Source organism: Gouania willdenowi, chromosome 10, assembly GCF_900634775.1.
Source record: "Gouania willdenowi chromosome 10, fGouWil2.1, whole genome shotgun sequence".
In the NCBI taxonomy this organism is placed as follows: Eukaryota; Metazoa; Chordata; class Actinopteri; order Blenniiformes; family Gobiesocidae; genus Gouania; species Gouania willdenowi.
The window spans coordinates 8,224,748-8,252,417 of record NC_041053.1 but is presented as its reverse complement, the minus strand read 5'-3'; the positions used below and the strand labels follow the sequence as shown (position 1 = coordinate 8,252,417).

Here is a 27,670-nt window from a genome sequence, read left to right as displayed (position 1 = left end):
GCACCAGGAGCAGCCCGCCCAGGGAGGACGACCACACCCCAAGCCGCATAAGGCACCAGGGGGCCGCCGGGAGTCTCCCCGCCGGCCCCCAGGCACCCCAACCTAGCCCCCCACGGCGCCCCAAATCACCTATTGTTGATGTCGCCCGCGCCACGGGCTTTAGTTTTTTTATTTATTTATTTATTTTTTTTTTAAAAGCCAGGGCCCCCTCCAAGGGCCAAGCCAGACTGCCTTGCCGGGATGTGGCTCCCTGTGCATCCCTGGCTCCCTGTGCATCCCTGGCTCCCTGTGCAGCTGCGCTTCTAAAGAGTTCATGCACGCCTCCACGCCAGCTTGGCTGATGACTGCAGTTACACTTACCCCCAATTTCCACCGCATCTGAAACCGCAACGCAGCTGATAGGTTTCCATTAAAGTATAGGTGTCAATTTTCACCGCATGTGAATCTGCTCCAACACAGCTGTGTAACTGCTGCAGCATGCTGGAACCCTCTGCAGCAGATATGCAACCCTCCTATATTTGTCGGACGCTGGAGCTGTGCTACAGCAATTTAACAAAAATAAGCCAGTGCGGGAAAGGAAGTAGTGCATCGACACAGAATAAAATATCCAGACTTTTTTCAAAAGAAATTAAGGTGAATGGTGAATTCTATCCATTGACCAAGGTTACCCCTGGCAGAGAAAATTGCAGACCTTCCAGGACCTCCAGCGGGCCCATTTTGGAGTCTATCCGTGAATCGAGTACAGGAGACCTTTCCATTGATGGCTCGATCCGAGCACTTTTAAAATTGTATGTCATATTACGAGTGAATTAGCGGGATCTTCTGAGTCCTTACTGCAACAAATATGCAGCAAAACCGGAGGTGGTGGGTATTGCCGGACTGCAGATTGCGCTGCAGTTACAGAGCGAAACAGTTTCTGAGCAGATACGCATCCAGTGGAAATCTAGTGTAATGGCCATCGTACCACTATGGAGTCTGATTTCTTGATCCTGCTCTATGCTCCTTTAATAATATTTTCTTTTACTCTTCATGTTGGTAAAATAGGTTATTTTAAGTATATTTACTGCAGTAATTACCCCTTGACTATATAGTATGCTTTGATTAGGTTACAATTTTACTATAAATTATAGTTGATATATACAGCATTAGTTAAATTAGCATTTAGCATCACAACACTATTTTGTTATTTATTCCTTGAAAAAAAATGTAATTTTTTGAGCATGTCCCTACAAAGCTTTACATTTTATCAGCCTACTGGAAAAGGCTGTGTGGACAGAGCTAACAAGAGTACTGAAAATGTATACTTAAGTACGCTTAAAATGTACTCAATCACAAGTAAGAGTGTTAGTGTTCAAACTACTTAAGTAAAAGTACATGATCATCTTTTTAGATGTTTGCTAAAGTAGCTGGTTCATAGAAGTCACAAAGAGCACAGGATTATGGGAAAAGTTCAGAGCTAAATAATCCGTGCTTTACAGGAAATGAAGGAAGGACCAGTGAGTCATACTGCTGTAATGCTATTCTTCACAAATGAGATTTTGTATCAGGACCCTGCCATTCTGATTACATGTCTGATGTGCTTTGATTCACACAAAATAATTCATGAGTTTTAATAGTGTGGAACTACACTGTAGTGATGTGAATAGAACTGATACAATAACATTGAAATGGAGCTCAGTGCTGGTATTCCGTGCAGTTTTTTTTTCATTGTGTCCATGTTTTGCCTGTGTTGTGATCATTCTTTTTTCCCCCTACTGGCCTGGCCCTCCCTCCAGCTTTCCCCACCATGGTAGACAACCACGTCAGCCACAACTACATGGGTGCAATGGAGCCGAAGCCAGTGTATCCACCTCCCCAGGTCACCCCGTCCAGATACTCACCTGTTCCCCGCCACATGCTGGGGGAGGAAGACTTCACAAGGTAAGCCCCTCACCACTTGCTCCATGAATGACTTTCTAATAGGGCTTTTAACCATGGTGTCATGGAATTGTTTGCTAAAGCCGCTATGTTGGGGGGCGACACAAAACAAAAGCATCATCAGGGCAATCAGGACTTGGTTGGAAGTATTTGAGGGATTAGAGCAATACATCTAACAGGGAAAGAGGAGAGCATTAAATCTCTGTTGCTATAAATGTATAAACTTAATACAAAAACAATTATCATCCGGTGTTGTTTATTTATCAATATATTCATTTACATGTGTCTTCTCTATGATAGATTTACGCAAATTGTCCCACCACCTGCTAAACCATTCATAACCGTACTGGCCTAAGATGGTTCACAATTGAAATTTTTTTCAAGTCTTTTGTCTAAATAAAATATTATTAAATGCCTTTTGTTTTTAACGATAGGCCCAAATTATATGTTGGCAAGAGGTTGAAATATAACACACTTCACACACACACACACACACACACACACACACACACACACACACACACACACACACACACATATATATATATATGTAAATGTGTCAAAAAGTGTCTCAAAACAGGAAAACCAGCACATGAAAAAAGTACATTTCCTGAGAAAATAACAATGAGTCGCTAAAAGGGGCAGTCGTGGCGTAGTGGTTCAAGAAGTGGGCTTGTAATCAGAGGGTTACTACTTTTAATCCAACTTGGGCCATCACTTTGGGATGTTGAGCAAGTCCGTAACCGCTTAGTTACTTTGGATATACAGTAAGCTATCTGTACTAATGTTTACTTTATGGCCTGTAAACTACTCAATATGAACCAAAAGTATGTTTTTTCATAAAACCTACACACTCAATTTTTGCCCTCATCTTTTCAATGTGGTTATCTTGCCCTAATCCTGCTTGGTGGGCCCTCAGACATGGTGGCATTCTGATCATTTTGGAAAGTCTGTGATGTCCGCTAAAAGATCCTATTCATGACATATACATACCGTATGGATCTGTGCACACAGCGATGACTGAAATGTTGCTCGTTTTTTGTTGATTTTAAACTGTTGTTTTCCTCTAGTTTAGTCATACATGAGTGAGACTAAACTGTGTTTAGTCTCATAGTTACATTTGCTGTTGTCTGCATCTGGTTGCTGTTTCAGGGTACCTATCACTGTGTCTTGGTGATGCTAGCCTTAGGTTAAAGCTTTTGTGGATGATATTAGCTCATCGAGGCATTGGTATTGCATACTGGAGCATAGCTGGTCAGTTTGTGGTGGTTGTGTGTTAAGAAGAGAGGCCTCCTTTCAGTTGTTATGATGATGTTTTAGCCTTTGACCTTTCATACAAGTACTGTATCAGAAGTGGCATTCTTCACTGCTTGATTCTAGTGTCCCACGACTCGGTTTTGAGTCAGCTTCACCCGTGACTCTAGGAAAAGGCTGTATCTTTTTTGTGCATGTATGTGTGCATGTGTGTTTGTGCTTTTCTATAACGTCTTTGTACAAGCTTTCTACGTGACTTGTATGTGCATTTGTCGCTTGTATGTGTGCTTGTATTTCTGTCATCACCTGTCCAGTTCACTGTGATTCCTGTACCCCACAGCCGGGCTGAGCCTATTTACAGTGTCATCCACAAACCTGGGGACAGCAAGGTGCCCCAGGCTCTCTACAGAAGCTTCTGTCCTTCCCCTGCTCCCTTGTGCCAAGCTCCACCCCCCTTCTCTGGCAGGTACTAACCTAGTCCATCATACTTTGCTTAGCTAACTCTCCTCTCTGTAGCTACGAGTCTGAATCAGGCCTCAGGCAAAAAGGAGTGTGGCCAAATGTTTAAGGACACCTGCCTCAGCGTCATGTGCAACTGTGCACATATTTGAAAAAACAGGAGTAGATGGAAAGAAAGAATGACGAGGGATGAGCAGGGATTTGCAGGGTTATAGTGACTTCTTCCTTTGGTTTCCTTCAGTTTGCATGTTTTGGTCATCTCACGTACAAGACATCTGACTGTATTAATGTGTGCATGTTGGTGCTTTCTGTTTTCATTTGTTGCTACATTAATTCATATTTTTCATAAAAATGGGTAACTTTTTCTAAACCACTAAAAAGGAGCATAAGCTCCTGGTTGAATTGCCCTACTAGTGAAAGGAAAATACATTTTAATGGATTTTTGTGTTGTCTTTTCAGTATTTAATGTTTATCATGTTCATCGTTACAAAATATGCTCAAGTTTAAACAATGCATTAAAGGTTTCCAATCAATGAAAGATCAGTTTACGTCATCTGCTCACATCAAAGACACTTTGACACAAATATCTGGCCTGCTGCAGTTTGAAATAGTCATACCTGCTCGTACAAACACCACAGGAGTGCAGCCACAAGGACCTCACACTGCCACAAGCTGCTCGACTCCATCTGTTAGGAGCATAGCGACAATATTGAGACAAGCTATTTTCATATGTAAGGTATTATATGGTAAATATACAATATAATATAGTAATGATACAACTTCTGGCCACAGATCCTGTCTGTGTTACATTACTGTAACACAGAAAGACTAATGGCTGAACGCTACTGTGGGATCTATGTGTAAACTGTAGATTTTATATTTGTAAAGTTTATGTAGCCTCAGTGGTGACTTTTTTAAGTACACCTTGTCAATGAGTTGAGCCCTTTTCTTACCCCCTTCAAGAAAGGCCGCACAGCACACCTAGAGGTTGAGTCGAGTTATTATTCAAGGTTTGGACAGAAGGTGTGGTACGTTTGGGCTCAGGATTGCACCCACCTCATTGAGCTGGATAAAACTCCCTCATTATTCAAACCTGTGACTCAGTCAGATAAATGTACCTGAGAGGAGAGTTGGAAATAAAAACCAGTGGTGTTCCTCATTCACCATTCTCGGAAGGAGAAGCGTTGGTTTGGAGAGATGTTTATAGTGGCTGAGAGTGAAGCAAGTGTGTGAACACTAGCGTAATAGTTTGTGATCATGCATTGTACTGTATACAAAATTTGTGTTTTTTATTGGTTGTAGATTTTAACTAATTTACCTGTTGTCTAACCAGGGACTGGGGTTCCAAATTAGCCAAGGCAAGAAACCTGTATGCATGACATCTACTTTGTAAGTCCTATGACTCCTGGTCCTCAGCCCAGTCTACTTGTGGATCCTGGTTCCCAGTTCAGTCTATTTGTATCTCCAGTTTCCCTGTCCTATTTACTTGTGTCTCCTGGTTTCCAATCTACTTCACTCGTGTCTCTAGGTCCTCAGTCTAGCCCTCTTGTGCATCTTGGTATCTGGTCCGGTCCCGGGCCAGCTCACTCGTGTCAACCAACGTTATGCCACAGTCTTCCTCAGTCAGTGTCCCTTTGTCACATCCTTAATCTGTCCTTATGTCACGTCAGCTTCAGTCAGTGTTCCGCTGTCACAGCCGGCTTCTGTCAGCGTCCTTTTGACTCTGCCAGTGCCGGCTCTCCTCACTAAAGTTCCCCAGACTCTACCAGCGCCGATCCCCCACACAAAAGTGCTTCAGACTTCCCCAGTGCCAGCTCCCCGCACGAAGGTGTTCTTGCCTCCGCCAGTGTCCTCTTTACCAGTTTTACCAGATGACTCTACGTCATCGCTGGTTCTACCTGGCTCTTTGTCGTCATCACCATGTCATTACCGGTTCTGCCTGACACTTCCGCCTAATCGCTGGTTGTGTTTGGTTCTTCCTCGTTGTGAAATCTGCACAACGTCTCCTTGTCTGCCCTTTCAGGGGTCTCTTCTTCTGCCTTACCCGAGGTCTCCTTGCCTCAGCACAACGTCTCCTCATTGCCATCTCTGCACGATGTTGCCTAGTCCATGCCTCTGTACAATGTCACCTCGTCCGACAGGCTCCCGGAACTCTATTCTTCATCTCCTCTTCAGTCTGCCTCATTGCAGGCCTCCTGAATGCTGCTGTTGCTTTACTCCTTTCAGTCAGCTTTCTCGTGTAACCACACAGTGTCTTTATGTGTTCATTCTGGAAGTTTTCTTTCAGTTTCTAGGCTGTTCTTGGGCTCTGTTTTTCCTTGTGCCTGCTCCAGGATTATTACCTGTTTGTTCCTGACTGTTTGGCTATGCTTGACGACCTCTGCTACACCAACGCTGATTTTTGATACTTTTGCCTGTGTTTTGCACTGCCTATCAGTGTATGACCATGGCCAAAATAAATCTAGAAACCTACCATCTTCTGTCTCCACCTGCATCAGGGTCCAACTCCAAACCTCTACCTCACAGCAATTACATACATTAATATTAATGCTTCAAACCATAAATAAATTAAAATTAAGCAATGCACAATATAAAAAAAGACTAAAAGATAGTCAAATTAAAGGAATTTGTAATTCATCTGGAGAACGAGCTCAAAATACCTTTTAAGAAGATAGTTGTTTGTCAAAATTTCAGTTGATCAACAGTTTGTGAAATTCTAAGCACAATACTCTGCCCATCCATCATTCATTTTCAGACCCACTTATTCCTGTTTGTCAGGGACACGGGGGTCTGCCGGTGCCAATCTCCGTCTCTCATTGGGTGCTGGTCGGGGGTACATCCTGGACAGGGCGCCAGTTCATCAACAACCATTCAGTGTTTAAGGAAGGTGGCTTGTAACTGGAGGGTTGCCAGTTTAAGTCCATTGTGGGACATCACGCTGGGACTTTGAGCAAGACCCTTGCCCAACTGCTCCCTGAGCACTTTACTGTGGCTGCCCACTGCTCTTCAGGATGGGTTAAAAGCAGAGAACAAATTCCATGTGTTTAATACATATATGACAATAAAAATAAATATATCAATAAAAATCACTTCTTCTAGTACTAGATGGCAGCACCATATTTTTTTTTTAACAAACTCTTTATCTAACCTGGCTAGATAATTCAATGTTTACAATGCATATTTAACTACTATTTTTCTAAGAAAAAAAAAAGATTTAAAAACTGGATAAAACATTCGATCCCACTGCATTCATTTAATTTGATTTGAGCAGCCATTTACATTGTTTGGTGCATTCCACAGACAAGCAAAAACAGTAACCAAGTATGTTTCAAAGGTGCATAAAGACGCTGGTAAAAGGTTTTTGGTCTTCACCTTTTCCCAGTTTGGAGTCCCAAAGCCTAACAAATGAGCTACCAAAACAGATTAGGCCAGATTTAGAAGTCTTTTAAATAAAACCTGATATGTCTAAACACACTGCAATTAAACCTGCCTGTACACTGAGGTTCAGATGTCAATAAATGAATAATTCGTCTTTTTAACAGATTAGAGAGAAAATAGTGCGACTTGCTTACTGACCTACTCAAAAATCCTGGTTTGCTGTCTTTGATTTTATTTTCCGCTGCTCCTTTGACGTTAAAAACAATTACAGATATTTTCCGTGATCATAATGCAGTGAGGACAAAAATGCTGATTAAGAACAGGTCAACAGAGCAGCAGTAGACATCCCTGTAGCTGTCATGATTTATCCACAGGCTGCATGCAGGTCCTCACCCTCTCATCAGCAACCATGCATCTACACAGACTGTTTGCTCATTGTGAGCTTACATACACATAAGCTCAAGCGCAGACATACAGATAAGCATAATGTCCTGCGTATGACAGTTTCTGTGTACATGATTGTCCCTAGTGTGTTTGTGTCATGACACAAGTAGAACTACACTACTAGCTGTTCCAATCCAGATTATATCAGATGTGGATCTGGCTCCAGTAGACTCCAAAAAGCCCCCTTGGCGCTTACCAGAAAGGAGCATGATAAATCTCGCAGTTAACGCTGGTTCCTATAAAAGTGGCAGAACCTGGTTGTGGGGAATGAGTTAAGCTTGTATCACCCTCTGCCCACAGTGTCGCCCTTTAATTCGCCTTTCCTTCACTTTTACATTTGACATTTCTACTCTAGATACGTGTGTACAATAATCACTAGCGTCTTTGAATCTGTCTCTATTTATACTTGACTCAAACTAAAACGACGCCTCAGTGTTTAATGTGCATGCACAATAAACACAACATTTGAAAGCCTGCGGTAATGACCACTGAACAAGCAGGCCGCTAAAAAGAAACACAATATTAGATTTAGATGAGATGGAACAGATGAGAGAAGATACGATCTGTCAGTCAGGAAAAGTAAAATAAAAACACCATAAATGTTTTGTTTTTTTTAATAGAAGAAAAAAGTAGGATATTAATTCAAGCACTTAAGCAAAATATACAAATACATTTTTTAACTAATTCTTCAGCAATTTACATAACAAATTCTTGTCTGTTTGATATGACCTCATAGGCTATGGCACATTAGAGTTTGATTTCTGGAAAAGTACGTTTCTACAATGGTTACCTTTCATGCTCAGATGCGAGTAAATCTGTGCAAGTAGACAATGGAAGGACAGTGAGGTCTTATAATAAAAGACCTCACTGACGGTGACTAAAACTAAAGACTAGACGGTGGTGTAGTGGTTAGCGTCTGCCTTACAACAGGAAGGTCCTGGGTTTTCTTGGTTACTCTAGGTTCCTCCCACCATCCAAAAACAGGCCTGTCAGGTTGATTGGATTCTCTAAATTAGTCGCAGTAGTGAATAGGATTGTCAGTGGTTGTCTGTGTGTCTGTTGCCCTGTAATGGACTGGTGGCCTGCCCAGGGTGTACCCCCACCTAGTGTTTGATGACAGTTGGAGATAGCTACCAGCCGACCCCTGGGACCCTGAAAAGGAGAAAGCGAGTTTAAAAATGGATGGCTGGATGGATAGATTGGCATAAACATGAATTTTGGTGTCATATACACTTTAGGTGACCCAGTGATATACAAAACTTTTGCAGCTGCATTCAGTTCACCTTACAATCAACAGTGAACATCAGAAGCACCCTCGCTATGCTGACGTTCTTGTCTTGATGTTCTGCGGTTCCTTAGATTTTGTCATGAGACCATTGTTTTGGCTCTAATTTAGTCTTAATCTTTTCTGAACTAAAAAAAAAAATTGGAAAAAGCAGGAAAATGAACTAAATTGGTGTCAAAGCAATACCCTATCTCTCTCAGGTGTCACGTCCCAGCTTTCAAATGTGAGGACTGAATACTTCTTTGCTACTTATAAATGATTTGGAAGCTGCATTTAGAATATAAAGCACTTTAAATGCATACTTGTGGAGGTTGATGTGTCTGACAAAATGTGACATACTGATTAGTCACGGAAGTGCTCCATTCACATACTCTGAACTGGTCTAATGATTTTAAATCTTTGATCTTTGTGGTTGTAGGTAAACTTACTCTTTTTAAGATGTCCTCCTTGTTCCGCTGGAAGGCTGTGTGGATCTGTACTGAGATGTGTGATGGTGACATCTGAATGCTGCAATGTCTGATTCTTTCTGGTAATTGCAATGTTAAAATCTGTCCACCTGCAAAGGTGAATGTCATGGATTACAAGTATTCATATTACTGTAATTGAGTTGCTTTCATAGGTACTTGTACTTTTTTTAGTATATTTTTAAATCTGAGCCAGCTGCAGCCTCTGACTCTACTGTCAGTGAAGGGCGGGGTAGTTGTCGCTTAAAGAAATTTCAACTTTGAGCAACTTTGTCCTGCATCCTGAGTCATGTCGCTTGACATCACATGCTATTTTTCACTCATCTCCATTTGTTCCAAAAACCCCAGAAACATAATATTTGAGGTTTATTTTCCCAAACTTGCCTGTTTTCCAGAGTTTTAGCCCTCTGAAAAGTCACTAATGACGCTTCTAGAAACGGGCTGATTTGGGGCCTTCATGCATATACATGAGCGGGTGTCTGTGAACACTGATTCCACACAACAGCTTTATTACTATAGTGATTTTCTTTTGCTATCCACACACTCTCTTTAGAGCTGGCTTTTTACAAAATGTGGAATAACAAGGGAGTGAGGAAACAGAACTTTTTCAACTTTGGCCCTCTGAATGAGGCTAAAGGGATGTATATCACTGTAGCAAAACCATTATAGAGTGAATTTTTTTATAATACTACCCCTTTAAGGTGCGTTTAGACCGAACCTTGAACGCTTGAACATTGTCTCTAGTGAGTTGATGACACAGCGGTGATAGAACTGTAACAAGATTCCACAGGTTTGCGTTTAATTTAATTGAAAATGACAGTTTTTACTAAATTTTATTGTCAAATACAATTATAAACAGCAACAGATGTTTTAAAAGTACAATTACAATAATAACTAGAACTGCTAGCAGTTATGAAAGGGGGCCAAGCCTTCCCACGCGACTCAGCCTCCAGGTTTCGCGGAGCCCATGGAAGTACGTCACGAAGGATGACGGGCTTAGGGCGAGCGTCAGGACACGGGCCAACGTGCCAATTGTTGTGAACAGGTGAATATGAAGTTTCATCCTGGCATGGATGAAAAGGAAAAGAGGGAGAAAGGAGAGGAGGCAGGCCTTGTGCTGGGGAAAGAGGACTATGTCTCTGTATATAAACAGGTAGGTATTTACTCCCATTTTCCTGGAAAATGATCAGGCAGTCCACAGGATAAATGGTATAAATAAAGACAGCTACTTGAATGAACAAAAGAAAAAAAATAGTGACCTCATGTCTCAGGCAAAGTTCTTAGTATTACTTTTTTTCAGAAAGAATACCTACAGCATAGCCTGTCCATGATGTAGGTAGATTGTAAAGTAATATTTCATAAAACCAAAGAGCATCAAGCTCTGAAGTTTGTTTACAGCACGACAAATAAGAAAGGGAATTCTGGACATCTATCTGCATAGTTTCCATAACACCAGGCTTACAGTTAGAAATGTTGCTGTCCACTACTAAAGGGGACGGAATCCCCTATCGTATTACTGAGACAAGTGCATCAAATCATGCAGTTTGGATTAATACAGATACTCTGAAGTTCAGATAGATACTTTATTAATCCCAAGTGATTATTTGTGCTCTGCACTTAACCCATCCCTGAGGAGCAGTGGGAAGCTACAGCGTAGCGCCCAGGGAGTAGTTAGGGTTAAGGGACTTGCTCAACATCCCACAGTGAAGGCCCAGCTGAGATTTAAACCAGTGATCCTCCGATTACAAGCCTGCTTCTTTAACCACTAGGCCACCACTGTCTTTCAGAAGTGACACAACATGTAGAGGACCTGGTTCCCATCACAGCACACAGGGATACGATAGGGAGGGATGTGGTTTCTAAACTGTGGCTGGCAGGATTGGGGCAAAGCATTCAAGAAGCATTGCAGAGTTGTGCAATGTGCCATATGCAGCATGTTCTCAGTCAACATCTCATCTTCCATGTTGGTGATGAGTCTGCATTTACTGTTAGGAAATGCTCTTTCAGAAGGATTCTCAGGTAACCATAGAGATTAAATGAGCTGTGTTTGAATGAGGAGATAAGCTTGAGGTGGAAAGCAGTTATTTTAAGCCGGAACGTTATGGAAGTTGATAGATTTAGCTACAGACTTTACCCGTTTGATAGTTGATTAGGTCACTACGCTAGGCAAGCCCAAAGAATGCAAGAGAAGACTTATTAGTACAGACATATCTATTGACCCATGAAGAAACATTATACCTTCCAAATCCTAAAACCACATTTGTGTGGATTTTTTTTTTTTTTTTCAATTAAACTTTGAGCTTTACTTGTTGCTAAAAGAAGTAGCTTGACCATTTAAAAAGAAAAACTATTCTGGAGTTTTCATTTACTTTTGCAGTATACACATTTTCCATTAACTCATAACACTGTCATGAACCTGGGATGTTGCCTGGGCTTCAAGTCATATGAAAATTGTCAAACACCAAGTTTGAATTCAGCCTTTATGGACACAGTCAGGATAATAGCGATTGACTGATGAGCATGTATGTATATGTATTGATTGGTGTGGAAAGCCCTGCCCTTTGTTAAGTTCAAATGTGTATGTATGTGTGTTACTCTGGCATGGTTGTCCATCAGTAGCAGTAGTTTAGCCATTTTAGTGTATTAAATTTCAGGCAATGTGAGTATCCTATTGGAGGATGAGTCACTGCGGCTGAAGCTACATCAGCTCAGCTGCTCTGTTGTGCAGGAGGCGGCTGGGTGTTGTGAGTGGGTAGGTAAATGTGTACACGTGTGCACGTTTCCGTGAGGTTTGCAGAAAGTACTAGCAGACGATAGGGTTTTGAACTTTGATCATTTTGCTGCTTGTGCCATTAAGCAATATCCTTGTGGTTATTAGCAAATCTCTTCATTAGCGTTAGTATCCGTGCTTGTTCCTTACATGTATAATCAATGTTTTCAACTGGTATGTTGTGTCATGAGAAGAAATGATAGAAAAGCTGTTTATCCAGTAGTAACTTACCAATACATTGTGACTTTTTATAAAAACGGTGGGTGTAGCTCAGTAAATTGGACACAATATGACCTTTTGAGATCATACTAACCTGACAAATCTAACAACGAAGGCTGTTGCGTTTTGGTTATATCTCTTTTCATTTCTCGTTATGTGATTCTTGTCCTCCCCTTCACAATGTTGTTGCTCTGTATGACAGGGAGCCAAGGAAGGTGTTGCTGCACAAGGGCTCCACTGGTCTGGGTTTCAACATCGTCGGTGGCGAAGACGGAGAGGGGATCTTTGTTTCTTTCATCCTGGCTGGGGGACCGGCTGACCTGAGCGGCGAGCTGAGGAGGGGTGACCGGATACTCTCGGTCAGTAATTCAATCTTACAGTTTGCATTTGATCTCTTTGTAGAGTTTGGATTTTCAGTTATTATTACTTCTGAAAGACCATAAGCCATAAATTGGCAAAAACAATCTTAAGAAATCTGTAACAACTTGGAGCCAGGATTGCAGTGATACAATATATTGTTTCTAAACCTGGCACTACAGATATTAAATCTGAAATCTAACAATGAAATGGTCTTACATTAGTATGATGTATACCAGTGGTTCTCAAATCCTTTTGGCTAAACTATTTAAAAACATATATAGAGCATAATGATGGAATGAACGAGTGATAACACACATTTTAAAGAATCTCATTTTGTAAATAAGTTTAAATAAACAGTATTTAGTTCCCAATCTTTTTTGGATCGTGAACCCATTTTGATATCAAGAATTTTTGGCGACCACAAAGCCATTTTTTTCTTGAATTAGTTTTTGATGTTTGAGCTTAGATTTTTAAATATTTTTTTTTTTACTGCATTTTAGTTGAACTAGATTAACAACTTGTCTGTTGTTTTATTTTTATTTTATTTTTTAAAGAATAATATTTAATACATTTCAAAAATGTATTTTTTTTTTTCCCCATTTTTTTTTTCTTTTGCTTGCACATGCTGTCGAAGGTCAACACTACAATAAGACAGCAATGCATGTTTTTTTATTGCAATAAAATAAATGAATTTATTTGATTTCATAATTGTGACCATCAGCAGCCCTCGCTAAGGAAGGGCAAGAAACATTTTATTATAGGGAGGATATGAAAAGATAGGGCAGTGTTACACCTAGGTGAGGGGGAGGGGAACAAGGAAGAGGGAGTCAGGGTAGGAAATGGAAAGGGTGGGGAAGAAGTTCATGTATTTTTGTTTTTCAGAAATTTCAGGCAACCCCACATGGGGTCCTGACTCCAAGTTTGAAAAACATTGATTTAGTGGCTCCTGAATAGATTTATTTATATAGTTTTAGGGATGCACCGAATATTCGGTGGCCGAATATATTCCGCCGAATATTGCAAAATAAGTCACATTCAGCCTTCGGTTTAGTGAGTTAAAAGCAAGGCCAAATAGTAGCGTGTGACGCAATTACGCAATCAAACAACGCGCAGTGATTTTGAATCGGAAAAGTGTGCACGCGTTGTTGCAGGAGCAGAGCAGCTGGAGCAGCAGCAGCAACAGCTCCTCCTTTCCGCACACAAACACAGCCAGACTCTCTCCTTTCTGCTTACTGCTGTCCTTCGTCTGTCACCGCATAAAAGTTGGGAGCCGTCCAATTCCACAACTGAGTCCGTTGTTAGCGCTGTGAGCCACAAATTCGTAAACATCCTCACCGTTTTCTTGTCAGTTCACAAGCGGTGTCGGGTCTCACTGCATAGACTGGTGTAGCATTAGCACAGAGTGCTAACAGCTGATGTGAGTAAACAATGGGTCCGTGGCTCCAAGCAGTGACTCCCAACACAATCAGCAGCAGAAAAAGTAGTGCAGTTTGGGTGTCCAGTAGTGCAGTTTGCATTTACATATATGGCAATAAAGTATAATATATATTCTATATTACTACGCAGTGTTGTTTTAGCTGTTAGATAGTTGGAGAGGGAGGAGCTCACATTCTAGGAGGCGTGTTAGGTGACGTCACCTGCCAACGTGGGCAAAATCCAACTGTCCCGTTTGGAGCTGACTTTTTACAAAATGTGAAATAACAAGGGAGGGAGGAAACAATTTTTTAAACTTTGTCCCTCTGAATGAGGCTAAAGAGATGTATATCACTGTAGCAAAACCAATATTAAGTGATTTCTTTTCATAATAACTCCGCTTTATTGCACTTTAGATTTTTTTTGGAATTCATGTTTTGGTTTATTTGAAGGCCTAATATATATGAAAAACTTTGTTGTGCTTTTTATGAAAAGCAAAGGCTACTGGAATATTTTAAAAATGTCATAATATTCAATAAACATTTACTTTCTTTAAAAAACATGTCTAAAAATTTATTCTGGGCTATTTATGCACTATAAAAAAGAATAGTGAAAAACTTTATATTTTATTCGGCTTCAAATTTTCAATTCGGTGCATCCCTATATCATTTTTATAATTTCTGGCCATATCTTGCCTGGGGTGATACTTTTCCACTCTCTCTCTCTCTCTCTCTCCCGTAGGGGTACACGTACCGTCATTTGAGAAACACTGATGTATACAATAATGTACAGAACTATGGCTTACCAAAGAGTGTCCCTCAGACAGTTAAAATCTTATCTGTAAAATAAAACCAGGTGTCTGTAAAGCCGTCTTGCAATGCAATGCAGTCATTTTCTTACCAAATATTTCTGTGATTTCCTGCAGGTGAATGGCGTGAACCTAAGAAATGCTACGCATGAACAGGCAGCGGCAGCTCTGAAAAGAGCTGGACAAACGGTCACCATTATTGCTCAATACAGGCCAGAAGGTGAGGGGCTTACTGTTTTAAAACACTGGGGTTAATTATGTGGTGTAGCAGCTATTAATAAGCAGTTGCCAACATTCATTGAATCTTTCTGTTTCTAAAACATATTTACAGATTTTAAGGAAGTTTAAGGACGATACCTACAAATTATTCACATTAATTTCCAAAAACTTTCTTGAAAAATTAAACACTTCCAAGACATCTTCATAAATACTTACCCTACACTCACTTTATTTTTGTATTATCAGTATAGGTGTGGATCGCTATAACAGTGACAAAATTGGAAAGCCACAAAAGGAGAATTCTTTCAGAGTACATACATTTGTATCATTCTTGTTTCTCATTTAGTGATATTGCTTGTGTGGTAAAAACAGACTGAAACCTAAAACTGCTTCTTGGCTGTTCAAAGGCACAATGTCCTCCCACACTACTCTTTGACATTTATTATTCATGTTATATTGGAGCACCTATTTTCCTGTTTTTCAACAGGTCATGACAAGGTAGGTTAGATGTTACTCAAAGAAAAGAGGGGAGATCCCATGTAATTGTGAGGCAACAATCTATTTATCTATCTATAGAGCAAGGAATATCTGTCTGTCTGTCTGTCTGTCTGTCTGTGTGTGTGCGTGCGTGCGTGTGTGTGGCTCAAATATCTCTGCGGTTCAGGGACAGACAGAGCTCAAACTTTCAACATGGCTGCCTTTTGGTTCAAAGGTGTGCAACATCAGATTTGTTTGTACGGCAATGATACTGTTGAAAAATGACTTCATAAATGCAGTTGTCCATTGTCCGCCAAAGGCACCACAGTCAAGTGCTTCAAAATTCAATCGCAGCACATATTATCCATGTGCACACCACACGCCAGAGCCAGTCGCTGGAAAGTCCACCTCCTGGCCTCAGTACACGGTGTGTGTGTGTGTGTGTGTGTGTGTGTGTGTGTGTGTGTACACTTGTATCAGCCACACGGAGGAATCAAAGGAGTAGTGGTGTGTCAGTCGCGAACATACACATGTGATGCCATGGTGGGCACTGGAGCGTCTCTCTAATATAATATATCCCGATCAGTGGTTGCTGCCGTCAGCTCCTCCCCGCCACAAGCACACACAGAGGGGGCTGTCATCCCTGCTGACTGACAACTGGAGATGCAGCTATCGATTATTTTTGGAATCGATTAATCTAGCTCTTCATCGATCGATTAATCGGATAAAAAATGTTTGCGTTTTTAAGCAACCAAAACAAATAATGCATAACGAAAATGACATGGCTGTTAAACGATCAAGCATTTGGCTTTTATTTCTCAAAAAAGCTAAATTTGGCTCATAAACTAACCCATTTATTGCAATTTAACCATGTAGTGTTAATAAGTGCCAGTGCCAACAATTAAATAACAATACAGTTGAATCAACTAACTACTTACAAATAATATATAATTTCCGGGGTGAGCCTATTTGCTATGGTAACCTAGAAACCTGTGTGTATGTGTTTGACAGACACTGGAATGATGTTTTTAGCAGCTGAGGAAATAACTTTGTCTCTGGATTAATAAAGTATTTCTGTCTATATCAAAATATTGTGCTGCTGACATTATTAGAATTGTCATAGTGATGATCAGAAACAGTGTTTAAAATCCACAACACTTCAGAGCACAGGCACTGAGACGTACCACAATATTTAATGCTACAATTTCTCAAATTCAATGCCCTTTTTCTCAAATGTAAAGCTTTTAAGACCTTAAATTTGGCTACATTAAATTTAATACCTTACCTTTTTAAGGATTTAAAGACCGTTGCCACATCTACCAGACTATAACTGTTTGATTTACCTAAATCTAAGATTGCCTGGCGGTCGTAGACTATTTTAGAATAATTACGCTGCAGGTTCACTGAGAAATTATTAGAGTTATCTGCTGTTTTATATCAGTTGCTAGCGCTAACCTCTGCACCGCACAGCCAAATACACATACATATGTCAATATATCAAGGCTGGAAAACTTCCTTGTTCATTTTCATTTATCGTCCAGTTAATTTATGTATTTATTGATTATCGGAATTTTTGTAATCGAGTTAATCGAGCAACTCGTTTCAGCCCTACTGACAACCATCACTCTGCTTCCAGGTTATAGAGTTAATTCACCTTGAATAAGCTTATCTAGGTTTACTCACGTCTGTTCTCGCTCTTTCTGAGACGTGTGTGTGTGTGCACGTGCGTGTGCCTGTGCGTGTGTGTTTAATTCAGAATAAAATTTGCATTAAGAATCAAGTGTTTGCAAGGTCAGTTTAAAGAGAATTTAACTTTTATTTGTAATTAAAGACGAATTAAAGCTCCCAGCATCTCGAAGTGTTTCTCCAGGCATAAACTTCATGCTGTTGTGTTGCTTTTCCCAATGTATTCATTTAAGTATATGAAAACACAATAGTTATCACTCTACACATTTCACAACAAACCTAAATGTCCTTGACGTCCCACTTTCAAACACAACCTCATTTGGTCAACCATGAAAAAGCTACTTATCCTCCCACTTTTCTATAGCTATACATACTTCCTACAGGCACTGCACTACTTTATTTAATTACTTTTTTTTTATTTAATTGGATCTCCATTAGTCAAACTACCAAATGGTAATATCTACTCTTCCTGGGGTCCACACAATTAGGCATTACTATGTCAACAATTCTTTATCAGTAAGGTAAAACCAACCTGTCTGAACAAGACAAAATATGACTTTACCTTCCATTCAGGATTTTCACTCCAGTTTTTGGAGTGGGAAATGTATATTCAACCCTAGGCTACAGAGGAACCCTGCCATGCATGAGATAAGTATTAATGAATGTAGATCATATATGTATTAGTAAATTATTTAGTGGACTGCACACCACTGGTTGTGTTTTATTCCTTTGACAACACCTGTTGTTTTGGGTGAACCTTTGTATACATAAAAGTAACATCAGACCCAAACTCTTTTCCCCTTGTATTTACCCCCTCACTTTAGTGAAACACTGCCCTCCATTTTTACACGTGTTTCCTTCTAATAAAGTCAGACATATTAGGGGTTTTAAAAGCCTGACCTGCTGATACCAATTTTGGCTGATTCCATTATATATTTATATATATATATAACTGTATTGTTTTATTGTAAAACATTAAACAACACCTGTGAAACCTATAGCACGCATAGATCAAATTGCATTAATTAAGGAAAAAAAACATTTCCTACCTTTTTAAGTTACTGTTAGTTGTCTTCATTATCTTACCCTTTAATTAAAGTGAAACTGTGAAAATGTATTATTTAAGAAGTGTTAATCAAACTGGTAGCCCTACGGATTATTCAGTACCTTTGAAGTATCTGGCAGATTCAAAAAGGTTGGTGACTCGTTTTCTACAGAAATAATAAAGTACATCATGTGTAACATTTTCATAAGTCAACGGGTAATGACAGACTGAACATGGCACAGGTTAGTTGTTTTCCTATTACAGTCACTCGTACATTAGTGGGTTTTTTTTTTTCAAAGCCGTGAACTCCATCATTTTCCTCTTCGTCGCTTTGCTCTTTTCACATATAAGGGCTCTCAGCGGACCACTGGCTCTCGCTTTAGCTTTAACATTAGCTTGATTGCTAGCTTCAAATGCTGCACACTCAGTGGTGTGGTGGTATCTTAAATGATGAATGAGGTAATGTTTTGTTTGCAGGTGTACCAACAGGAATAAAAAATTGTTATCTTTTGCTCTCTCGATTTTGTGTAATGCTGCTGACATGCTAAGCTAACCGTACTCCGGGTGACTGTTCTTGTTATTCTGTGTAGCAGAAGCATGCACAGCACACACATGTACACATGATCTGGTGGGCAAGTCTGTCTGTCTGTCTGTCACAGCAGGAGAGGACAGTGGCTGACTTTAAGACCTTTGCGGAGGTAAAGATCGGTTTCATATGCAAGGATCGGCCGATCTTCGTGCATCCTTAAAACATATCACTTTTTTTTTAAGAACAAAACATGCACAGTTTTTGCAAAAACATTGCATCTCTTATGGTATTAACCTTTGACAACAAAAAACAAAAAACAAAAACATGTTCTGTTCATTTGATTTCTGTGAGATATGTGCGCACCGTGGAGATGTATTATAGCACGCAGGCACCAAAAAGCAGAATAAAAAGCTCTGAGCCTTTCTTATCCATGATGCTTACGGACATGGGTTTTACTACTTCAAAACAAAACAAGACAATTTAAATGAATTTAATTGTAAGTGTAAAATGAATAAGCTAAAGATAGCCACATTTATTGCTTGCCACTCATCAGTCAAAGCTGTGGATCATCTGGGAAAATTAATAGGATCTAACTTACGTGACAAAGAAGATAAAATACATTCAACCAAATGCACTACTTTAATTATATCATGCAATTTCCCTATGCATTCACAGAGTGATATCAGAGATGCCAAGTATTCTCATGTAAGAGACAAAAGCACAGCTAATTCAGCATTAAACTAAGCAAAGTTGTGTTAACCTTTCCATTCTAGTTTGACTGTTTTATTTTTTGGTGTGTGGTCAATTTAGTATTGCGGCAGCACGGTGACATAGTGGTTAGCACATCAGCCTCACAGCAAGAAGGAGGGGGGCACCTGGGTCTTTTCTGTGTGGAGTTTGAAAGTTATCCCAGTTTTTGCGTGGGTGTTCTGTGGGTACTCCGGTTTTTCTCCCACCATCCAAAAACATGACTGTAAGTTTGACTGGACTCTCTGAATTGCTTGTAGGAGGGAATGTGAGTGGTTCTCTCTCTGTGTGAATGTTGCCTAGCGATGGACTGGTGCCCTGTCCAGGGTGCGCCCCCTGCCTAGTGCCCAATGACAGCTGTGACCCTGAAAAGGCAGTTGGAAAAGGAGCAAGTGTGTCAGAAAGTGCATGGATTGAATTTCAATTTACTGTTGCTTATGTATAATGCACAGAACTTTTCTTGTATCCATAGTTTAAAAGTTATTCAAAGTTTGTGTGTTTACTGATTTTACTGTTAGACAGGCTGCTAAGACATTGTACATGATAGAAATATTTATATATTCAAGCAGGCACAAAGATGGCTACTCTGTATTTGTAACACATTTTAGTTAAACATGATCAAAAACTAATTCTAGAAAAAAAAAATGTCTTTGAGTTCGCCGGACATTTGTGATATCAAAATGGGGTCATGACCCAAAAAAGTTTGGGAACCCCTGGTCTGCCAAAAAGTGTGGAAGAAGATATAGGTTTGAGCTCCGTCCGTCTGTCCGAGTTAAAGGGGACAGCTTTTCTCAGAAACTGTTAAAGATATGATAACCAAATTCGGTGTTTGGCTTCAGGGTAACAATACCTTGATGGAGTTTGAAAATGAGAAGCGCACAATTATTGTTTTCAGAGTTATTGCTCTTTTTCTGTTTTTTTACTCTGTTCAAGGTATCTTCAAAAGGGACAGCTTTTCTTAGAAACCGTTTAAGATAGTTAGTAATTTGATATTCTGATGTGATAATATTTTCTCATGTGTAAGTTCTTAGATTTAAGACATTTAGGAAAAGGTTGTGAGTTATGACAACCAATCTGGCGGGGGATGTTGATGACTGTGTTTTCTTGTTAGATTTAAACATGTTCACAGTTAATTTAAAAAAAAAAAAAAAATGGATTCATGAATGTTGCTAGACATAGTTTGTGTAGGGTGACCAGACGTCCCGGGACAATCCCAGCTTTCAGAGTTACATCCTGTGTCCCTGTCGATTTACCCCAAACCATTTATTTGTCCTGGTTTTAAATGGACCTCTGGTCTGTTGCCGCTGACGGAAAAACACTTGCAATATAAACCAATTAAAAAGCTCAAAAGTCTTCCATGCGTTTGCAACTCGATGCTGATTGATGGCATTGCCAATATTACCCGATCCCTTCCTCTCTTGCTTTCTCCTTCAACATGCCAAAAAGAAAAACAAGTTTTTAATTATTCAAATCAATTTGATGTTAACATAAAATGTTGCTTTTTATTTTATTTTATTTTTTACTGATGGCCACATTAAATTTGGTTCAGCCTTTGCAATAATACAGTTCATCCAAAAGGAAGAAAAAAGAAATGCAATTGATGTGACCATTTTTTTTATTACAAAATAAAAGCATATGCAAATAGTTTCTTTTGTCACCCTAAGTTTGTTTTTACTCATTGTGCCAAGAAGAAAAGCATGTTCTGGTCTGTTGCATCATGGGAACTGTAGGATCGACTATGGCTCCAGTGATAATAAACGAGGTGCTGACGTGCTGTTTCTTTAATTACGTGTCTTTGTGACACAGAAGCGCAACGCGGTGTAGCAGGAAACACCTTTACAGGTGTTGCATACAGGTTTAGCTGGTGCGGGCCCCGGACCGGACTGTGAACGCGGAGCGGAGAGGAGAGGACAGCGCTTAGGATAGGCCGAGCCCCAGCAGGGCTCAGGTTGAGGGCGGCCCCTTTCAGACAGGCTGTCCGAGTGAAGCCGAACAAGGCGGGTAAACCAACCGACTCACAGGCTCCGTCCCTTCCCTGCTCACAGCCCCGACAGCGGCAGCCTTTAGTTAGACACACAACCCGAGCTGGGGAGCCCGAGGGTGGCTCTTAGCGGGATGTAAGCTTCATATAGCTGTGAGTTAAGTTTTAAACGCGTTGAGGGTGACGGAGAGGGACAAAGTTTGGTGAGTGCTGAGATGGGGGATGGGCTCGGATACAACGGCGGCAGCAACCCAGCAGAAGCCGCACTAGCTGCCTAATGGCTGGATGAAGAAGCTCCGGGACAGCCACGCTACACATACACGGTTTTACTGAGGTGAGAATAGTCGGGAATCACAGACGAGATAAAACAGGTGTCTATTGTACGAGTTACTTTAGACTTTACGTTTTAATTCGAACTGTCTGGTGTTTTGTTGTAGCTAACCTGTAGTTTCACCACAGCAGTGTTTAAAATGAAGGCGCTCACTCGTTAAGTCTGAGCAATTCAAAAGCTATAATTAACATTCTCTGGGATTTGAAAAAATAAAAAAATTAGCAGTTTCATACCAACTTAAATTACAGAGTAGTAGTCTTTCCTGAATTGTAGTATAAAAAAAAACAAAACATGCTGAACATATTCAGCTTTTATCATTACTTGGCTATATTTTGGTTTTTATCACTTGATGTGTTGCTTTCTTGGAAATTAAGTATTTTCATGGAGGCTGAGAAGTAGTTGTGTTGTATTTTTAATGGCACCCAAGCAACAGTTGCTTTGCTGCTATTATGTAACCTAAAACTCAAGGTGGGGACAGAGATGTGGTGAAACAGGTGTGTGTCAGCTCTAGCCCTGTCTAAACAGTGACCTCACCTGTGGACTCCATGTTGGCATCTGTCTCAACACACTACTATTACACTATGACCATTGGTCATCCTTTGGCTATGATGACTGAATAATTCATCAGCACAACATACACCTTTGCTAATGGTTGTCAGAAAGTTAGCAACAATGTGGTAAGCTAGAGCTGCAAATAATGATTATTTTCATATTTGATTAATCGGTCATAAAATTAATCAATGAATCAGATGAAGGGAAAAAAAAAAAAACACATTTTTAATTTCAGGCTCTTTATTCATCCCACTGTGAATGTATTGGCAGGTAACCCTAAGCTAGGCTTCATTGGCTACACATGTCCATATATCAGCAGTGAGAGACAGTTTGTTGTTGGCGTTCATTTCAGTTTTTACTTCCTTGAAAGTCTCTAAATATTTTCTCTCCATGAGCTTTGTAAAATGTGTTGTTGAGGGCAGCGTGTGACCTTGATTAAAGGTGAGGATCACTGGAGTAAAGCAAAAATACCTTGAAAAAATATTTGAGTAGATATTAAGTGATAAGTTACTTTAACCCCTGTCTAAATGCAATAAATCCAACCTCACTCCATTACAGACCTGAGTCCTCACTTTCACCTCAGGTCGAAACATTAAAACTTGAGGCTTTATCTTTAAAATATTCACACCATTGTTTACAATTTAAGTTTATATATAAAGCCAATTTCAAACCTGCTTAAGATGATTAAACTTAAAACACTAACACTTGTGCGCACACTCATAGATGGGTTCCCTTTATTTGATATAAACATCACAATTACGTTGGTAATCCACATGACTGGTTTTGAGTGTGTTAGCACATGTTCTAATTAGGGCTGGGTGATAGGGCTTTTTTAAAATATCTCTATTTTCAAGCTATATCATGAGATATATATATATTTTGCCCTTGCCTTGAGATGATGCTTAAATCACTTAAAGCCCCATGCCAAATGTCACACAGGGACCTTTATTAACAGTAGAGAACACTATCAACATTGATAAAACAAATGATGTGCATTTGTGCACATTTTAAACCAACTTCAGCTGACAATGCTGGACAGGTTTTTTTTTTTTTTTTTTTTTTTTTTTTTTTTTAAATTATATTCAACTATTTATTTATTACTGACAATTGTGAATTCATCAGATACATAATATATAAACAGTTGCCACTACTAGCATGCATTCGCACACACACGCACTGTAATGATGGCCTTCTGAGGACTGTCCCTTTAAGGGCCATGGTAACTTCAGAGTTCAGTCAGACCTGCCTTATTCCTGATTTTACTGAGCGCATTGACAGAGTTTTGTTACTTTTCTGTTCCGTCCTGTCTTAAACAACATATAAGCAGTGTTTGAGCATCCCCTGTTTACGTTATTGACTCGTAGACAACACCTCCGGATCTCTACAGTGCGCGCACAGTGTTTTACTGAGCATTATGCCTGTCATAGACTGTCTTATTATGGAGACCATGTGAATCAAACGGCTCTGCATCACAGTCAGTGGCATAAAATAGCACGATGCAATGAATCAACAATGAAATTTGTTGCCAACACTTTTAATAGTGGATTTTTATCAATTCGTTGTTGAAGCCTAAAGATAATTGGACTGTTTTTGTTCCAAATTTTCCCTTCCTGAACAATGTTAGGTTAACCCGGGGTTTCCACTGGATACGTCTTCGCTGCACCACGGCACCGATCCGGTATTTCACCGCTGTCCGCCGTCCTGTAATTCCTACACCGGTTGGGTTTTCAGTGTGCCGCGGTGCTCTCCGTTTGAACGACTGTGACGCCACGAGACAGAGCAGTTCTCACGATATCTATATAATCGTTAACGCAGTTAAATGTATGTGTTATAAACGCAACTATAAACAGGTCAGTGTTCCTAATGAAGGAGAATAAGAAGGTTGGACACTCTGGATTTATCATAGCCATATTTTTTAGCTACAGCCAACAGAGAAGAGATAAAACTGCACCAGTAAAACATGAACTAAATAAAAGTTGCTGCAGTTTACAGTGTAGTTACAGTATGAGAGGAATCAATATAGTGGATGTGAATTTGTTTTTACACATTATGTCGTTTTGGTGATGTAGTTACTTGAAATATAATCTGAAGTGTTTTATTTTGAAAAGTAACCCGATATTTTATTGCGGAGTATGTGCTTAATTTCCTGTTTAGCTTCATTTGCTCTGTTCTGATTGATGCGTCGTGCTCCGGTATCCGTCAGAAATAGAAGTCCTGCGTAAATCTGGCGGAGGGCACCGGACTACCGCATCTGGGAAGGAGCTGACACGCACCACAGCGGACCCGGTGGAAATTAACACATAGAATAAATTGGAGACCTATCAGCTCCGGTGACGCGGCGGTGACGTAACGCAGCGGAGCCGCATCCAGTGGAAATTGGGGGTAACACCCATTATCTTGTGTTTTATAAGATTATTTTATGATGTGGTACCGAAATACAAATCTTACCTGCCTGCCTTGCTCGATCTCAGAAGCTAAGCAGGTCTGGGCCTGGTTAGGAGTTGGATGGGACACCAATGAGATTTCTAGCTGTCACAGTGGGGGGACAGTCGCCCCAGTGATATCTGTCATTGTGTCTTTGAGCAAGACATTTCACCCACTGTGTGTTGGTGGTGGTGGTCAGCACACTATGACAGCCTCGCCTCTGTCAGTCTGCCCCATGGCAGCTGTGGCTACAATAGTAGCTTACCACCACCTCTGTGTGTGGAGTGAAAGAATAGTGCACAACAATGTGAAGTGCTTTGTCTATGGAAAACATGTCATAGGTCTATTTGTTATCAATCAAGTCACAAGTCATAATTTTATATTTAAAAAATAAATCATTTTCATTCAAAACAGAAATAATAAAATAAAAAGCTATTTAATTTTTTACATGAATTCAAATAAATATATATATAAAACAATATCTCTGCAAAACAAGGATAATAAGAAAGGGGTTAAGGAACTGTTTTCTACTTAATTGACATATCTGTCCACAAGAAAGACAGAAAAATTTAATTGCTGTTCTCATGATTTCAAAAATGAATGCGCTAAAATGAATCTAAGGCTGTTCGAAATATCAATGCATACTAACGTACTACTCATACTAAGTCTGACGTTAAAATGAGTAGGTAGTGCGTTCACATGAGATGGTATGATAAGACTGAGTACCCGAGAAATACCCTGGTGTGTACTATATCGGGACATTTTTTTAAATATGCACGGTGGGCACACTCTTCATACTCAACCGCCCCATGATGCAATTCGAAAGGAATGTAAAATCATTCTGGCAACGGCTTCAAGCTAAAAATCAAACATCTCTTTTCAAAACAAAAGCATTTCCTGTCTTCCATTCGTTTTTTTATTGCTTTTGTAAATAGGACTCTGGTTTTGAAGTTAAGCAGAAGTTTTGTCAGTAGCACAATGGCGGGTCTCTGAAAATCTCCGAAATGTCGAAATAAGATGTGTATACATGAGTTTTATGGATCAAATGAGCACATGTTGATATTCTACTTGTCACTTTCTCGCTTAAAACTTTTTCAGAACTTTCAAAGGTGGAGAATCAACGGAGATATTTAGCTTCAGTGTGCTTCAGGTTTTTGTAGGGTCGAAATGCATCTTGGGAAACTTATACTGTATACTTCAGTGGGAGCAAGGGATGTAACAATTCACTCAACTCCCGATTCGATTCACGATGCTGGGTTCACGATACGATTCTCTCATGATTTTTTTTTTTTTTTTTTTTTTAACAAAATGGGACTGTAGACAAATGATTGAAAAACTCGAAAATACTGTACTATTTTCCTTGATACCTATGAATCGATTTTTAACTGCCTTACGATTAATCGTTACCTCCGTAGTGGGAACGATCATCATCGGTCATTATCCTAATATACTACTTATATAGGAGACAGTATATACTCATTGAATTTGTAGTGTATAGTACGGAGTGTGCCATTTTGAACACAGCCTAAATGTCCTTTAAAACATATCAAGATTTGAAGTTGTTGTATGATAAACAATGCGCAAAATCTAAATAGCGCAATAAAAACTGGTAATGGAAACACCTGAATAAAAAAAAACACTCGTATCAATAAAGTTTTTACACTTTCATGAGGAGGTATTTCAGACGTTTTGATATCGAAATGCAAAAGCACCATGGAAACACTTGTTGTACCTGGTCACATGGCCACTGTTCTCAGAGAAAACATGACGCAATACGTGTAGACAGAAGAGGAGATCCAACCATTTCTAAGTATTATACTTTAAAGTTATTTGTGTAAACAGAAGAAGAGACCGGGACATTTTTTAGCATTTTACTTTAAAATTATTACTTACTTAGATGTGAAACAACAAAGGAATACAAATTGTTTTAAGGAGGTTGTGGTCATCTGTCTTTCTGCGGCAAAGTCTCGCGGCATTAGAATTCACCGGAGTTACGAGGCTCTTACCAAAAACAATGTGCAATGGAAACGCGTTCAAAGTGCAATTATACATTTTAACAATTTAGAAATTTTGCTTTTATTTTGCAAAAATCTGTAACGGAAACCCAGCTACTGATGCTCATTTGTAAGTCGACTGTGGTACTTGTTCTGCATTCAATCTAGAATCTGATTTGTGGAAAAGTAATGATTGATTTTATAACCCAATCTTAACTAAATAGATATAAGAAAATGCAACATTGCTGATCGCTATAATATTGGATGTTTTTCCTGACTTTACCAAGTAGGACCTCTGTCTTCAGGTGGCGTTTCAACCATGTCACTTTTTCAAGCAGAAGCCCAAGCCTGGAAAATCCCAGGTTCTGAGTTGCTTGAAATGCAGCGTTTGATCATGTGAGATTTTTGCTTTGAGAAAGATCAGTGATGGGACAGAATGGTTCTGTGTGTCTTCTGTATGCTCCAATAATCTCAACATAGCACACCATGAGATTATCAGCACACTACACACACTACAATCAACACTGCTCTATGCCTGATTTTATGTGTGAGGTCTGTACCAGATCCAAAAAAAATTTTTTGTATTGCCTGTCTTAGCTGTACTTGTGCATGCTGCAGTAATGCTGCAACAACACTGGAAAGGATATTGATGGCTTTCTATGCTGACCGTGTTCTCAAGTTGGACTATGACAAGAATGTAAAGGGGCGTTAGGTTGTAGCATGCACTTTTCTTAGTCTATGTCTCTTCCTATTTAACACAAGCCTCAAATATTCAATAACTTCTCTAAAACACAGAGACTGAGGCGCAGCTGTATCAATGAGTTAGGATAAGGGTACCTGTCGTGAATTTTAACTGCTCGATCTATTGCTAGAGCTTGATTTACACTCGCATTACATGTCTAGTGTGTTGCATA

The 27,670-nt window shown here is 39.8% G+C and overlaps 1 protein-coding gene across 1 annotated transcript in view; it reads left to right on the top strand.

The window, feature by feature from the left end:
* dlg3 (discs, large homolog 3 (Drosophila)) overlaps positions 1-27,670 on the top strand; it is a 197,755-nt gene that overhangs the window by 142,298 nt on the left and 27,787 nt on the right. The window contains 3 exon segments of the mRNA XM_028458760.1: positions 1,758-1,920; positions 12,393-12,549; positions 14,889-14,991. Coding sequence (XP_028314561.1) covers positions 1,758-1,920; positions 12,393-12,549; positions 14,889-14,991 — 423 coding nt within the window.